At 25.5% G+C, this 16,463-nt stretch overlaps 1 protein-coding gene across 1 annotated transcript in view; it reads right to left on the reverse strand.

The window, feature by feature from the left end:
* The window catches only part of LOC132917265 (spondin-2), a 122,967-nt gene that overhangs the window by 5,635 nt on the left and 100,869 nt on the right, over positions 1-16,463 (reverse strand). Inside the window, exons 2-4 of the mRNA XM_060977918.1 lie at positions 7,391-7,635; positions 1,277-1,381; positions 401-580 (exon numbers count right to left, since the gene is read on the reverse strand). Coding sequence (XP_060833901.1) covers positions 401-580; positions 1,277-1,381; positions 7,391-7,635 — 530 coding nt within the window. The remainder of the gene's footprint in view (positions 1-400; positions 581-1,276; positions 1,382-7,390; positions 7,636-16,463) is intronic.

Genomic DNA, 16,463 nt, shown 5'->3' on the forward strand with positions numbered 1-16,463 from the left:
CTGAAGTTAATAATTTATACAGTATTTATATGAATGGAGTTGAATGAAATGTTAGTCCACTAATCCACGCATTTAAACATTAAATGCTTATAATACCTATTACCTACTAATTAACAATACTCGTATAGTTATATAACATTTATTTGTTTGTATTAAAGTACTTAGAAAATTATTCTGCTGTGAAATATGAAAATAAAAATATATGCTGTCACTTAAAAAAGTAAAAATTAAAAAATGACAACGATTAAAAATTGTAAAAATATAGATTTTTCAAAAATGTAGTTTTACTATTACATTAATAATTTTAAAAAAAATCAATAATTTTTTAAACAATGTAGATAAAAAGTGTAGATACTTAAATAGATCATCTATAATATCCATAAAAGGTATCAAATAATACTTTTATAAATTGAAAAGTCGCTATGGTGGGTAACCGATTGAACTGTGGATAATAAAAAGAGCTGGCAGGGTGTGATGGATAGTTGCTTTTTATTCGGTATACAATGCCCTGTGGATCGGTGGGCCAGTTCGGCGCGGTAAACGTGAAGCCATTGTCGCATCCCGCGTCAATTGGATCAGCCTATATTAAAATGTATACTCAATTAGATAAAATATAATCTAAATTTAACTAAATTAATAGTTAAATTGAATCTAATAATATAATAATAAAATTGATTTTAAGATGGTTCATTGTTTAATTTACATATTTCAAAGAACATTCTTAAAGTGAAATGATTGATATTATTATTATTTAATGTAAGACGCTAATATTTAGTCATTTAGTCAATGTATGCAAAGTATAACTAAAATAGTAAAATAGTTTGTTGTTTCACAAAATTGTTCACTCTCTTTTCATATACATAATGGCTGTTTTCAGTAATTATCTAACTAACAGAAATACATAAAAACGTTTATTACTGGTATAGTCGTAGTTATCATAAATTAGTGTTTGTAATTTAGTAGTTAAATACTATAAAGAATAAATGATAATATTATTAAAGTTCATATTCCGAATCGAAAAAATTCATCATATTTTTTTAGTTAATCAACTTTATATTACTTTTTAGAAATTGTTTTGCTTACTCACACAAATATTGAAATATAGGTATATTATAGCCATGTAACAATAATGTTGTATAAACTACAAATTCTATTATGTAACTTGTACATTAATATAAACATGCATATTTTTAGAACAAGATATATTCTACATTTTATATTTTGATAAATTTAATGTATTGATACTGACTACTGAGTATGATAATAATATACTAACCTCAATAGTGATGCTGTCGAGCCAGTTTCCATTCACGCACAGATCAAACGAATCTATACCAATAAACCAATCCGGAGATGGAATCATGCGTGACATCAATGACACCTTAAAAATAAATTTATGGATTTTACGATTTGACCAATTATAATAATAATATAAACATTTAATATACTTTATATACTGCACTAAACGTAAACAGTAAACAAGTGCGATTTATGCAAATGCTATGATTTAAAACAAAATCGTTTTCTTTTAGAAAACACAATTGTTTTTTTGAAAGAAACTATAAATGAAAATAAAAATACTCCGTTGCATATTCCAGGAATGATCTTAGTAGTGAAAAATACAATACTTTAATATTGTATGCTTTATATGTAAAGGATCATTAAAATCAAGTCAGGTGCATTTAATGAACACAAATAAACATGGGCATTTTTTCCATAACTTGTGTATTAATATAGGCATTAAATAATAAATCAGCCGACATGATAAAATCTAGATCTCGTACTTGATTAATAGAGTGAAAAAATAAACCATTAATAAAATACTGAGAATTGATATAAGATTTAAAATGATTAAATTAAATATGAACACATTTATAAATGACCGCTTTGTAGAACATTTAACGTGATAACGATCCCCTTAGAAACTGATTTATTAATTTTAAATATTTGAGGAGCTCACAAAGAAAACCATGATAATAATAGATCCCATATTATTTTAGCTAAAAGATCAGTGTAAATAGTATTAATCTGACCATCTAATCCAATTGGCAACGATTTTTATTAAATAGAAATAAAATATTAATGTATTATTGAATGTAGATTTAAATCGACGGAATCAATGTTGTTCATTTCGGAATATTGTTTAATTTTAAATTAAAACAAGATTTGAGTTTGATAGTTTAGTGTTGCTAATATTAAATCCAGAGTGTAAGTAGGTTTAACCTAACCTACTATAGGTACCTTATTATTATTAACACCCAATAATGAAAATCAAATTTTATCCAGAGTAATAGTTTTATTAGCGTGACTGGTTTGTAATTAGCTAATATTATGACACAATAATTGAAAAATACATAAGATGTGAACAACAAAAACAAATAAGTGATTGTGGGCTATAACACGTTTAGGTTGAATACTTATTAAGAAACAATTATAAATAATCAAAAATGACAAATAGAGAGCGATAAAAAATAAAACGGTTATAGGACACTGTACGATCACCTAGAAAACATTTATAATTTCCTTTTTCGCCACAGTCACTTTTCGACCAGTACAGTTTTCTTTAACATTTACAATTATAAAAACTGAATATATAATTTGACATATTATTACCTTTGTTAAATTAAAAATTAATTTGTGTTTGACAAATTTTACTATTTTTATAAACTTTGCTCTTCAATGTAAGTTAATTTCGTTCATAGTTGGTTTTTTGGCAATAAAGATAAACCAGTGTTGTTCTTTGTTTGATATAATACAATGTAAGACTCCACCCAATCAATTATACCAATTATAGTGATATATCCAAAGTATAGTATAGAGTAAAGCCAAAATGTACCTTATCGTTTCCATATTATTTACTATGTATAATGTACATACTATATTATATTAGGTATATTATTATTTTGTTTATTATATTTTTATTAATGTATTAATTCTTATTAACAATAAATTATTAATCTTTGGTGTCTGACATTCCAAATTTGAAGAGGGAAAATAAGTGTATCATTCTTTCCGCTAATACCTATATGTTGAATCAAAATAAGATATTATCTAAAGGTGTGGTTCCTAATGGAAATAGTTCTTAAGTAAAAGTTATATACATATTAAATATTTCATTAGGTATTTCCTCAACTGGCAAAAACGCTAAAGATGTTATAATTTTACATTGTTTTACAATTTTTTCGTTATTATTATACATTTTTGATAATCATAAAATTTTTTGAATTTAGTTTAGTAGTTTGATTTTGGTTCATAGTGTATTTTAGAGTATATAGGTTGTATTCTACTGTGTCACCAAACTCATGCCTCTTACTGATTGTGATCACGATCCGTGATCTAAAGTTTTAAGCAATTTAATTTTAAATTATCATAAAAAATATGTTTTCCTGTTTGTGTACCATACAAATTGTCCGCGATCGATTATTACCAATTTATTTTCACCGTACAAAGTGTCCGCGGAGTATACAACTCAAAAAATACATAATACAAAGTGTCCTATTTACCGAATTAAACACACGTCATACCATACATAGAACTAAACTTGAACTATTAATTATCATTAATTTAATACTATTTAAGATTTAGAAAATTCCGTTATAAAATTGAATGTAATAGTTAATCATACTTTTGTCCTTTTGATATCTTGGTTCCAACTTAAGCCTAACCTAACCTAAGAAATTAAACTTAATTTGAAAAATAAACGAACAAAAACATAAAATCTTAAATTATTTACTAGGTTATTCTATATTTTTTTTAACTTTTGAAAAGAATGTAAGCAAAAAAATTCTGTTATTCAATACTGAGACTTCATATAGGACATCAATAAAATCGATTTTTAGGGAGATCTCGATTAGGGTCTTAATGATCGGTATTTTTTCATCGGATTTTTGACCATCCATTTTTTCTAGTACTTCCTCGTTTGTTAACATATTTGTCTAACTTATTTTAAGCATTCTTCTGTAATCAATGATTATCATTTATCAAGAGTTAATTAAATTAAACACTTAAGGTTTCTTTTTAAAAACCATCTGAGCATTAAAATTAATTATAAAATAATCTTGAAAAAATCCTATAAGATACACTAAATAGTTTATAAATATATCAATTCTAAATGTTCGAAAAAATTTTTTTTAGTTCATTCGTCGGTTCCAATCTTGCATTTTGTTTTTATATTTGGTCTCAAGACTTGACCACATTTAACATTGAACTAAACAACTAATTGAGCAAACTTATTTCTTTCCAGAGCTTTTCGATAAGCCAATAAAAATTATTTCAATTTTTTTTTTATACATGTGAGAATTTCAAAACTAATTCTAAATAAATCTCATTAGTTCATATATTACTATTTCTTTTATCATTATTTTAATATTAATTTATACTTTATGTTGTTAAAATATTATCATAATTGTCATCATATTCTATAAGTATCTTTGGTTGAATTGTTTTGTTTACTATACATTTTATCAAAAAACATTTGTCCGTTGAATATACAATAAATAAACATGTTCAAGATATCTGGTAGTTTTGTGGAGTATATTGTAAACAGATATATAATTTTTCACCATACTAATATTTTATCACATTACTAAATACAAACAATATGATAGAACATACAATATATTATATACGCCTACCGGCATGTAGGTTTACTATATTCATCAAACTGTGTTAAATGTATTATTATTATTATTGATACTCGTATATACGTGCTTGTACTCGTATTTTCAGACATAACTTAAATAACTTTTAAGATATTATCTTTGGAATAATTATACGGATTATCAATTATACAGGTTATTAAAGGTAATATCGGTAGTAAAGGTAATATACCTATATACCTGACGGGAGTTGAAGGAAAAGGAGTGGAAAAATATCAGGTAATCAGCGGAAAATTAATTCCGTGTATCGAGCCGAGTCAGCGTGGCGGGAAAGGAAAAAAGTAAACTCATCAGATAAATAAACAAAACGAATTTACACTCGAACAATTGTAGAGATGGTGTAAATGTTCAATGCTTTTTTTTATTATTTAAAATTATATACTGCTTTCATCCGCAGTAGGTACCTGATACGACTTCTGATAACCTTTCCAATACTAGGACTTTCTCCGTAATCAAATAACTAGTCACCGGGGAAATAACTTTGAATTCTTACTGAAGTATTTTTCTTAAAATAAGAAAAAAATCGATGATTATTTTGCGAAGGGAAAACAAAAAAAAAATATGGTAAAGTATATTTTATTATAACAAGGTATTTGTATAATACGTGTCTTCATTGTTGTGCTTATTGCATATTGTTGTTGATATGAATAGTTAAAATTACAATTATTATTATATTCCACGAATTGTATAAAATGTACAGTGAATCAATACATATATTTTATGTTTGACGGTTTATTTATCATACAAATTATTTAAGTTATTTTTTTGTCAAATAAATCTTTGTTTGATATCAAATATCAATATGCATAATATATATCATAATTTTGGTGACATTATATACACAATTAATTAATTATTTATAAACAGAACAACTGAACAATTTATATTATTAAGTATAAAAATAATTGTTCAATATTTCTTAGAAAATATTAACATAATTAATTTAAATCTGCGGTCATGTATTACATAAACATAAACATTTTTATTCTTCAATGCCAGTAAAAATGTTAAAATATTATATAAAATTTTATATTAATTAATAACACAGTTGAGCCAAGTTTATAAACATATTTTATAAGTATATAATATCACAAAAGTAACTAATTAAACCTTACTGTTTTATAATAATATCTTGTTAGTTCTTATGATAAAAAAAATTCTAAAAACTCAACTCATACATAGCCTAGATATATATTGGCAGTCCACTAGCTGATATATATGGGTTTATCACTATTAAATTTTTTTTTGATGATCGGACGTAATAATATTTCTTTATTTAATAATTCCCAATTCCCATTATAATATTGTATACTTTTAATTAATATATTGGACACAAGTACCTACAATGTACATTACAGTAACGTGTCGATTATCCGCTTTAATTGTGCCCGAAAGGGTGCCAACAGAGATTTTAAATAATTATTATAAAATCATATTATTGATTTAATTCTTTTTCATACGTAAATTTGCCAAATTGCGTTTCATTTTTTTTTCGTTACATGAACAATTTAAATCTTTTTTTATCACAGAAATGCCAATAACTCATTTTACCAAAAAAAAAAAAACAATTATCTGTAGTTAGTTAATTTGGAGAACAAATAATAAACGTACACGGACTGAATCACGATGGCATACTGAATAATATTTTATTAGCAATTTAAAACCGATGTTTGACAGCGAATCGCTTTAGGAACTCGCGCGATGCGTTTTGCCGTTGGATTTATTTAAATCACGCTTTAGTACGTAAAAATATGCACATTTATTACCGAGTTAAATATTATATATTTAATATAGGTATAATATATAATATATATTTAATCATTTGTATTTTGAATTTACTACATAGTACATTATTATGTTTAGTATAGTATAACACCAAAATAATATTAAAATGGGTATAAATGGTAATAAAAATACATAGTTTAAAATATAATTAGGAATATATGAATAATAATATAATTATAAGTTATAGCTATAACTATAAAATATCAAAAGATTTATTTGATAAAAAATTAATATGATAAATTATAAAATGTTCATGTTTTTGAACATTTTCATGACACTGAAATCAATCAAGGTTTCTACTTTAACCTTTTGACGTACAAAACAGTACCAGACTTTCGACGTCAGGAGGTAGGATTGCATAGTTAGGCATCGATTTACACTAGTTGATGACAGACACCTAGATACTCAAATTCAACTTTTCTGCATTCAAAACAAGACTATCAAAGCATCGAGCTACCTAATCAGTAGTAGCAACAACTTCGCCAACATTTTTATCACTCACTTAATCACAAAATTAAAATTTTGATTATTTGAATTTCTCCCAAGTCGTGTTTCCGACCTAGGGTACTCACTTACACCGAGTTACATGGATAGCTAGTCAGTTAAAAAACTTAATTTATAACTATTAACATATTATAGTAATTGTACACCTTGATTGATAACTGATACATTATTCATTATCAATAATTTTTGCGTGCAATTAATATATTATTTCTAATTATCTATAACCAAATACGTTTAAAAGAAAAAAAAATGTTTTTCAATATTTCATTGAAATATTTTAAGAAGAGTGAAATATTTCGATTGAAAAATTAATAAATTTGTGACCGGATCGTACTTTTTAAAATGATTATGAAATAGTTTAGCTTTACCGGGGTTAAATTAATAGATCATCGAATATTCATATTTATTATATTTTAAGTTAGAATAAATTAGTAAATACTTACCCTAGAATGATTTCCATCAACGAAGAACTGAGATTGAGTCCAGGCAGCTCCTGTCGATACGCTGGGCGCTACAAAAGTATTCAGTACCATATCTTCGGCTGCTCGTCCACCATTCCCTCCAATCAAACCTTCACCACCGCCATCGTCCAATTTGTCACTGCGCCCGGTCTTAGCGAACATGCGAACACTTTCAGATGCTGGCGTGCCTTCTCGGAACATGGTATAACCTCTAGAATGCGACCTGCCTAAAAATTAAATAACTATAATAGAAATTATAGTTTATAGATAATCGAACTGATTTGTATGAGTGTGCTTATTATTAGAATACAGGGGTCACCAAATGGTGGCCCACGAACAAATTTTATCCGGCCCACAGACAAAGAATAAATAACATATACTACGACAACATAATTTATGTTATTATAATTTATTATATATATTTAGAATTTTGATGACCCGCGAAAAGTTTTCAGATTCCTAATAAGTAATATGTCTCTTAAAAATATTAACTGGTGACCCCTGCTCTAATATGTTTTATAGAAATTCTATTTAGAAATAAAACACATTATACATGATACGGATGTTGATTATGGAGTTATAAATTATAGTTTATTTTTAAACCAATACATTTTAATACTTTAGCTGAAACTTATAAAATAAACATTTAATTATCTGCTTAGATCAGCTGTAGTTCTCAATCTTTTTGCGGTCGCAGACCGGTTAGGTCCATTTAGGATATACACGGTACCCTTTTAATCGCAGATCAATAGAATTTTGGGTAGGTGGCCGACAATAAATTGTCTTCGGTAAAATAACATTCATAATAACAAGATCATAAAAATATGAAATAGTGAAATATGGAAAAATGGCAATGCAGTATGTACACATACAAAACCAAAAATCAAACCGCATAGAAATTGTGGGGGCCCATGGTCGATGCTTAGCCTATCATTTGCAAGACGTGCATGGAGTTGAACTTGGAAGTACAAAATGGTTCATCTGCGTATATTATCTGACAACTGACAAAATAGTGTGACTTACTGACTTGACGGAGGTAACTGTTCTCGGTCAACGGTCGTGATAAGATGAAAAAATGCCTAAGTGTGGAAAAAGCGACAGAGCCGTTGGACCTCCGGCGTTTGATATCATGGAGTCTTCGTCGTTGTGGGGGATTACATTATGGGTCGTGATACAATATTTGTGGGTACGTTATTGCAGCCATGGACCCCGGTGCGCGCTGGAGCCAAAGCAACGCGTCGGCGGCGACGGTGATCAGCCACGTGAACGCCGTGTTAACTAGACACTGAATACTGATATACGGGGGAAGGAGAGGGACATAATTGTACATGATTTTCGCGACTTTTATAGAGTTATATAATATTACTAAATAAAATCATTAGATATATGTGTATTATTCATTATTTCTGTGTGTTATCACTTTTTAGAACAGTAAAAATGCTTCGATAATCTACTATAGGTGTAGTTTATAATAGTAAATTTGATTTAATTGTTATTTTATAAGTAAAAAGTCCATGAATTTTTTTTAATAATCGGAGAAAAAATTAAGGAAAAACGAGAATTTTTATGTTAGTCAAGTTTTTGATAACATCTAATAGTTATTTTTATGTAATTCCAAAACCAAAATATGTAGATACTTACTTTAAAAATTTTCACAAAGTATTTGTATTATCATTTTCTATCTATACCTAGTAAAATTTAAAAAAAAGTCACTATGTTTGAGTTATATATAGAAAATTTATTTACCTATTTATTTTTTAATTTAATTTAGTCAAAAGCTTTGAAAATTGTATATTAGGTTCCTCAAAAGTTATTAATAAAATAAAATTAAACAAAAATAAGGTTGTTAATCCACAAAAAAATGTATAAGCGTTTAAGCGTTTTAAATTAAAATTTTAACAAAATATGAAAATAATAAAATAATTTTGTAGTTAGAAATTCATTAAATTATAATTATCCATGCTTAAATTTTTACAACATTGCATTTTCATGCGTGAAATAACTATTTTCCCTCAAACGATTTTTTTTTTTTTTAATTTCTAGGCGCCCATTTTTAAGGGTCATTTATATATTATAAGGTCATACATAAATTGATTAAGTTAAAATCAGTGTCGCAGGTTATTGCATTTTTTTTTAATTAGAACTCTTTAGTTTCCAACTCATTTGATACAGGAGAGGTAGGTAAGCAGATAAAAAAGGTCGAACGATAAAATATCTTTTTCTGTCATTATAAGGTTATTTAGATTCAGAATTCAGTAACATTAAAAAGGCCAGATTCCATATTATATACCTACATAATATAAAAACGTGTATTTAAACGCTTAGTTTATTATCATGTATATTATATTACATGGCCTCGCAAACAAATGTGACATTTAAACATTTGAGAAATTATTTCAAACGTCACAATAATACGTTGATATCAACAATTTGTAGAAAATATGAATAGGTATAATATAAAGATGTATCACGAAATTCTGACAAATGAAATAACTTGTGTTCTATTCAATATTTTTTAATTTTTTTTTTTTTTGTTCATAAAATTAAGACGGCTGTACCACACGTGTAATATACATTTATTTATTTTTTGTACAGAAAATAGCCAATTTATAAACATATTGAAAAAAATAGGTTTAGCATATTTTACTGTGTTTAATTTGAGTAATCCGTTTGCCAGTTATGAAGTTAAAATATTCGTTCAAATTTCTACTACTGGGTAATTTATCAAGCTCAAAAATAAAAACCATTAGTGAAAACAAATACGAATATACGATAACAATATTATTCTTTATTATCTATGACGTTTTACTTCACCATGGCTTATTTAAATTTCACATATTATTATTAGTATTCGGATATCTTTATCGTTAACTACTGATGAAAATTTAGTTTTGATTACTGTATTTTACTAAACGGTTTTAGTAAATGTTAAACTATTTATTTTCAATATGTTTATAAATTGGTTATTTTGAAACCATGCGTATATTCATATTTCATAAAAGAAAAATATATCCTGTATAATATTATTATTATAGTGTGACATTAAAAGTTATGACAATAATTATTCATTTACAATATTATATACCAGGGGTGGCTAGCGAGAAGAGACTCGCGAGCCACCAAATATATTAATAAATATGGAAGAGCCAAAATGTAAAAAATAAAAAAAAAGGTCACACATAAATATAAATATACATAAATTCATACTAAAAATTTTTTTTTGTAAAAATGTTACCATAACATGCGAGCCGCAGTTTGGTCACCCCTGTTATATATACCATCATAGCAATGACATGATATTCTGTATACGCGATAATATGAGTATATGGTATCATACAATCATTTTGTAACTGTCTTTCGTATCATCATTAGGTTTATACATTTTATTGGCTTATTATTTATAATCTATATTTTATTATTTAATATGCATGTTATAAAATGTAACGATTATTAGGACATTATGTTGTACATATTTGACTTGTCATTTTTAAGTTTAATTTTGTCAATAATATATTTTGTTTTACTACGTACCTAGTAATACGATTATATTTGTAAATACGTATATAATATGAGTAAATTATAGGTTTTTAATGACCTTTATCAGAATAAAAATAAAAATTATTGTAGAATCAATACATTCATCACTCCGTTCAGAATCCAGAATCTCTTAAATTACTTCAAAAACCTAAAATGTCATAGATCTTGTTTTAAGATGAAAAATAACAATGATATTATGTATTTTATTATTATGTTTAATAGCAACTATAATATATAAGAATAAAAGGCAATTTAAGGGTTTGTAATTTTGATTCTTATACGCTAGCCAGCTGTGTAACTTTTTCCCTTCAGCCGAGTGTTTTTGGCGTTAAGCCAACGAAAACCCTATACTCTATATACCTACTAAATAAATCCAAGCTAATTAAGTTCTTTCGATACTATTATCACATTGGAAACCGAAAGACCACTTTTCATTTCAGGGAAAAAACTCAGCCATTCCAATTACATATTTATAAACACGTATATTTATTAATAAACAACAACTGTCACTAAAGAGTAATATCGTTGATACAGACCACTGAGAACATATTATATAGTCTTGAATTTGATTGTGTAAATAATATATTTAAATATTTAAACTGATTTCTTTTAAATATTATATTTATATATTATACAATATTTTATTAATTATTGGTACCTAATATTTGCTGGCCCCACTAAAACTTATTATTTAATTTATCTTTATAACAAGGTACTTATTTTTAAAGAGTGTATCTCTATAAAATGCACAATACTTAGGTACGCAAGGAAATAATAATTTCATATGTTGCTTAGGTGTTTTTTTTATTATTATTTTACTTTTATACTATAGGTGAAATTATTTTATTTAATACTTCCTCCTTACGCACTTAATGTAGATTAATTTCCTATGATTATTAATTTCTAGCGTTTTATCTTTTGAAATAATATCAAATAATATTTAACCACAAATATATGTAATTTTTGAAGGTCATTAAAATGTGCACAAAATATAAGTTGAAATAAATAAGTTTCGATCAATAAATTGATTTTATGGATAGGTTTTGTTATATCGAAAAAATCTGAATTAAATTTTACAAATGTCTTTAATAATATTATTATTATTAAATGATCTAGTTTATTTGAAACAAAAACAAATTATACCCGTATAGGTAAGTATACGCATGTATACATGTACATGTACACAAAAAGTACATAAAACTTAAAAGTAACAATAACTGACAAGGTATAGATAATGTAAGTTGCTCATTGTAACCACTTTCCTTATCATAAATACAGTATTTTTTTAATATTATTATATTATTAATTAGGTAATTATCTAATATACATAATTTCACATTTATTTTAGAAACTATAAAAGGTAGGAAAAAATATTTGATTAGTATTGGTTCTACTATACATACATACATTTTATATACGTATTATATGCAAAACACTTTTTTTAGTTGAAAAATAGCCTAACATTTTTTTATATATCTTAGATCATAAATGCAAACAGTTATAAAGAAAATACAATATATTTTAGCTTACGTTAAAATTTAGATAAATTTTATCCAGTATTACTGACTAGATCTTACAAAATCAGTCATAAATAAAAATCACGGTTTTTACTTTTTAAACTAAATGAAAGCTGGGGTGAATATCATTGAATTAAAAAAAAATTATTATTGCAATATATTTTATGAACCATTGAACAGATTTTGAATTTTTTTTAATGATCACTATATGGTCTATGAATGATAGACTATGATTATAATATATTTCATCAATTAATGACTAATGAGTCTTGATTGTTGGAAAAAAATCACTTTTATTTGAATTAATTAAATAATAAAAGTAGTCGTTGAAGTATAATATTATATTATGCCATAGTTTTCCTTTCGGAAGAGTAAATTTGAAGTTTAAATCCATAATACCTAATGTTATAGTACATATAAATATAAATATATGTTTATAAATATAATACACATAATTTGTTAAAATAATAATAGACAAATTCAGTATGATTATTGACTTACATTTTAACATTTCTAAATGCTTAATATAATATTAGATATATATATATATATGTATAAAATATATATGTATATAATAAGATAATATTTTTATAATTTGAATGATTTTCTGTTACAACGAAATAGTTATTACTTATTAGGTACTCAGTTACTGCGTCAAAAATGGAGGGAGTATGGATGACTATAAATACATATGCACTATTTTATGTATACCATAATAATTTTGATAAATGATAAAACAGACGGCCTTTGTGGTTCAAAACTGTCAGCAACATTCGTTGATTTATGGAGTCTCCCGGGCTAATATATATTTCTAACCCTACCCTCGTGTGCATATTTCGTGGTCGTCCATATAGTTTTTATCGAATCTGCGTTCACAAAAACCCTAATTTCCTCTTCACATGCTCCTACTAACCTGCCTCTGCCACAAATTCACGTGATGCACATGCACTGAATCTGAACTCCTCTATCACCAATTAATGTACATGACTCCGCTTGGTTTTTATAATATTTATCTTTGGTTTAACCTTTATTGACTCGGAAACTCCGAAAACAAAACACAATTGTTTCAAATGTTAATAAATTTGTATTTAATAAACGCATCCAAATTAGTAGGGTTATTCGGGCATTCGGTTATGAGTTATGACACTAAATACACTGTACGCCCGTACACATTTATAAACATAAATCTTGATATTCATTATTAGTCATTGTTTTTTTTTATCACAAATCATATTCAAAGTTATATGAACTTTATATAATGTACCTTAAATTTTCGCTTTCTATGCACAACAAATGCTTCTGTCCATGTTGTCTAATATTATAGGCTAAGATTCAAAGGAGGAGATAATTATACACTCTAGCTGATGACATTGATATGTTATATAAATATTTGAAAAAATTATCCACGATCAAACAAATTGTTAAATTTGTTACCTAATATAAAAGATAATGCTGTTGAATCTAAGTTACCTAACGATAAGATCTCCAAAAGCCGAATCATTGTGGATTTTAATTGTATAATAGTACTATTGTATTATTGAAATTATATTGTTTTTATCATAAGAAATAAGAATAATATATATATATATATATATATATATACATATATTTCAGTATTTTGTCTATATGATATTTATATAGAAATTATTATATGCATTATGTGCATATTAAAGATAAATACCATCTTTCTGACTTATAAAATGTATCAACCAAATAACAAGATCTATTATATTATTATATAATTTCCAAAATTCCAAATACATGGTGTAGATCATATTATACAGAGCTTAGATTTATTACTTATTAGGTACATCGTACAAGAATAAACTTCTTATGAGTAATGAAATAAAAAAAATTCTTTTTATATAAATACATATTTATTATATAGTAAAAAATACCAAAATTATCTAGAGTCAGATCATCAAACGATTATTAATTAATTCCATCTAATATTGTGTTGGGTTTGATATAATAAGCATTAATCATGATAAAAATAAAATAGTAGGCGATAATATTATTATTATATTGGGTGCAGAGTATCATTGTATAATATTATGTTTATTTACAATATTGTTTAACGTAATAAACCAAATTCTTATTTTTATAACTTTTTTCGTTTTTTAACTTTAATTTAACTATTATTCGTATGTATTTACGCATATAAACTTATCGATGTAAATCACTAGAGAAGTGTGCGGTTTATCGGATACGTCCATTGGATCCAGAATTTCAACAGTAAAAAAGCGGAAGTCTTGTTTTCTTTTGTCGAAATTATTCTCTCGGCGGTTCGAATAGTTTTCTCACAATATCTCACAGTAGTACTGAGGAGAGAGAAAAAACTACCCTTTGTTTACAAAGTTTCAACTTTTAGTGCCTAAATGATAGTCAGAATGGATTTATTTTGTTCTAAACTTTTTTCTTTCTACCCCACGGGGGCTGTTTAGAAAAAATAAAAAATATTTTATCAACTATGCTAAGACAAAAGCGTAATAGATAGACATATTGGTTAATGAATACTGAATTGATATCTAATAAATTAAACTTTATATACTATACGTTTTGATTATATTATAATAACTTTAAATTATGTATATAATACAAGCGCCCATATATTTTTTTTTACCGTATACAATCCTAAAATACTCTAACTCAGAGGTTTCCGAACTTTCAACGATACGAATTATTTTAAAATTTTTTTACATTTTAGAGATTCATGACATACTATAAATTTTTTTTTGTTTCATTGTTGATCACTGCAATAACTTTTAGACTGACAGCATAGTAGTGACACACATATCTATTATTGTACTTGTAATCTTTGCAAATAATTTTCGGTGATAAATCTACATTAGAACTTCGATATATTATAGTATATTTAGATATAAGTGGAAATTACCCGAAGCACTTACCCTGCCTGCTGAAGAAAATATTAATTTGTAATTTAATAAATATTAGTATTTTACCTAATGACTTATTATAAATACATTTTTTAACTACATTAGGAAATAAATGAAACGAAAAAATGTGCAATTCGTACTTACCAATACTTAATAATACATAGATATTAATATATTATACAATATTTAATATTTATATTTATATGTTGAAATAACATTACGACTTTAATTACCCTAAACCTAACCTAATCTGGAGTACTGGAGTAACATACGTCTACAATAGTCGGTTGACACATTCACTCAATAAAATAGTATCTGCTTTTATATTTAGATACCTATAGTACTTACTATATTATTATTTATAAAAAAACTAGTTTTAAATATTACTAAATTCTTTTGTTATTTTCGTTCTATAGTTAAATATAAATATTTTACAATATAAACGCAATGTACAACTTTATAGGATTTTTACTATTTCTTACTACTATATTTATAATTAATCCACAACAAATATGAAATTATTAAATGTATAAATTTTAATTTTTAAAAATCACCTAGCTTTTTACTTAAAATAAAAATTCTAGATATTGACATGCTAATTAAAATTTTTTAAGTTTTGATTGAAGCAAGAATTATATTGATGTGTATTGTGTAATATTATTAATATTATTGTGTATGATAATTTAATAATAATGCTTTACAAATGTAGACATTTTTTTAGCATCGTAGATTGTTACTAACTAAATGAGATTATAAATAAATACATTATACAATTTGAAAATATTGTTAAATTATTGTAAAATGTACAAATAATATAAAATTACTAATTTTACTGTTCATCTACTATATGTACCTCCAAGTTGTAATGACTTTTAGTGAATTTTAGTAAAAAATAATTTAGTTTTAATTGTCTAATACTTTTTTTTTTGTATTATAACTGTAATAATTAGTGATTCACAACGACATCGATATCGTTAGGTTAGGTTAGGTTAATTAGTATAAAAATTGTTAAGTTATACTGAAATCTCCATGATTTCAAATCTAAAAAATATATTTAATATAATTTATTATAATTTAATTAATGTATATGGATATTATAAATAA

This window comes from Rhopalosiphum padi, chromosome 1 (genome assembly GCF_020882245.1).
Source record: "Rhopalosiphum padi isolate XX-2018 chromosome 1, ASM2088224v1, whole genome shotgun sequence".
Classification (NCBI taxonomy): domain Eukaryota; kingdom Metazoa; phylum Arthropoda; class Insecta; order Hemiptera; family Aphididae; genus Rhopalosiphum; species Rhopalosiphum padi.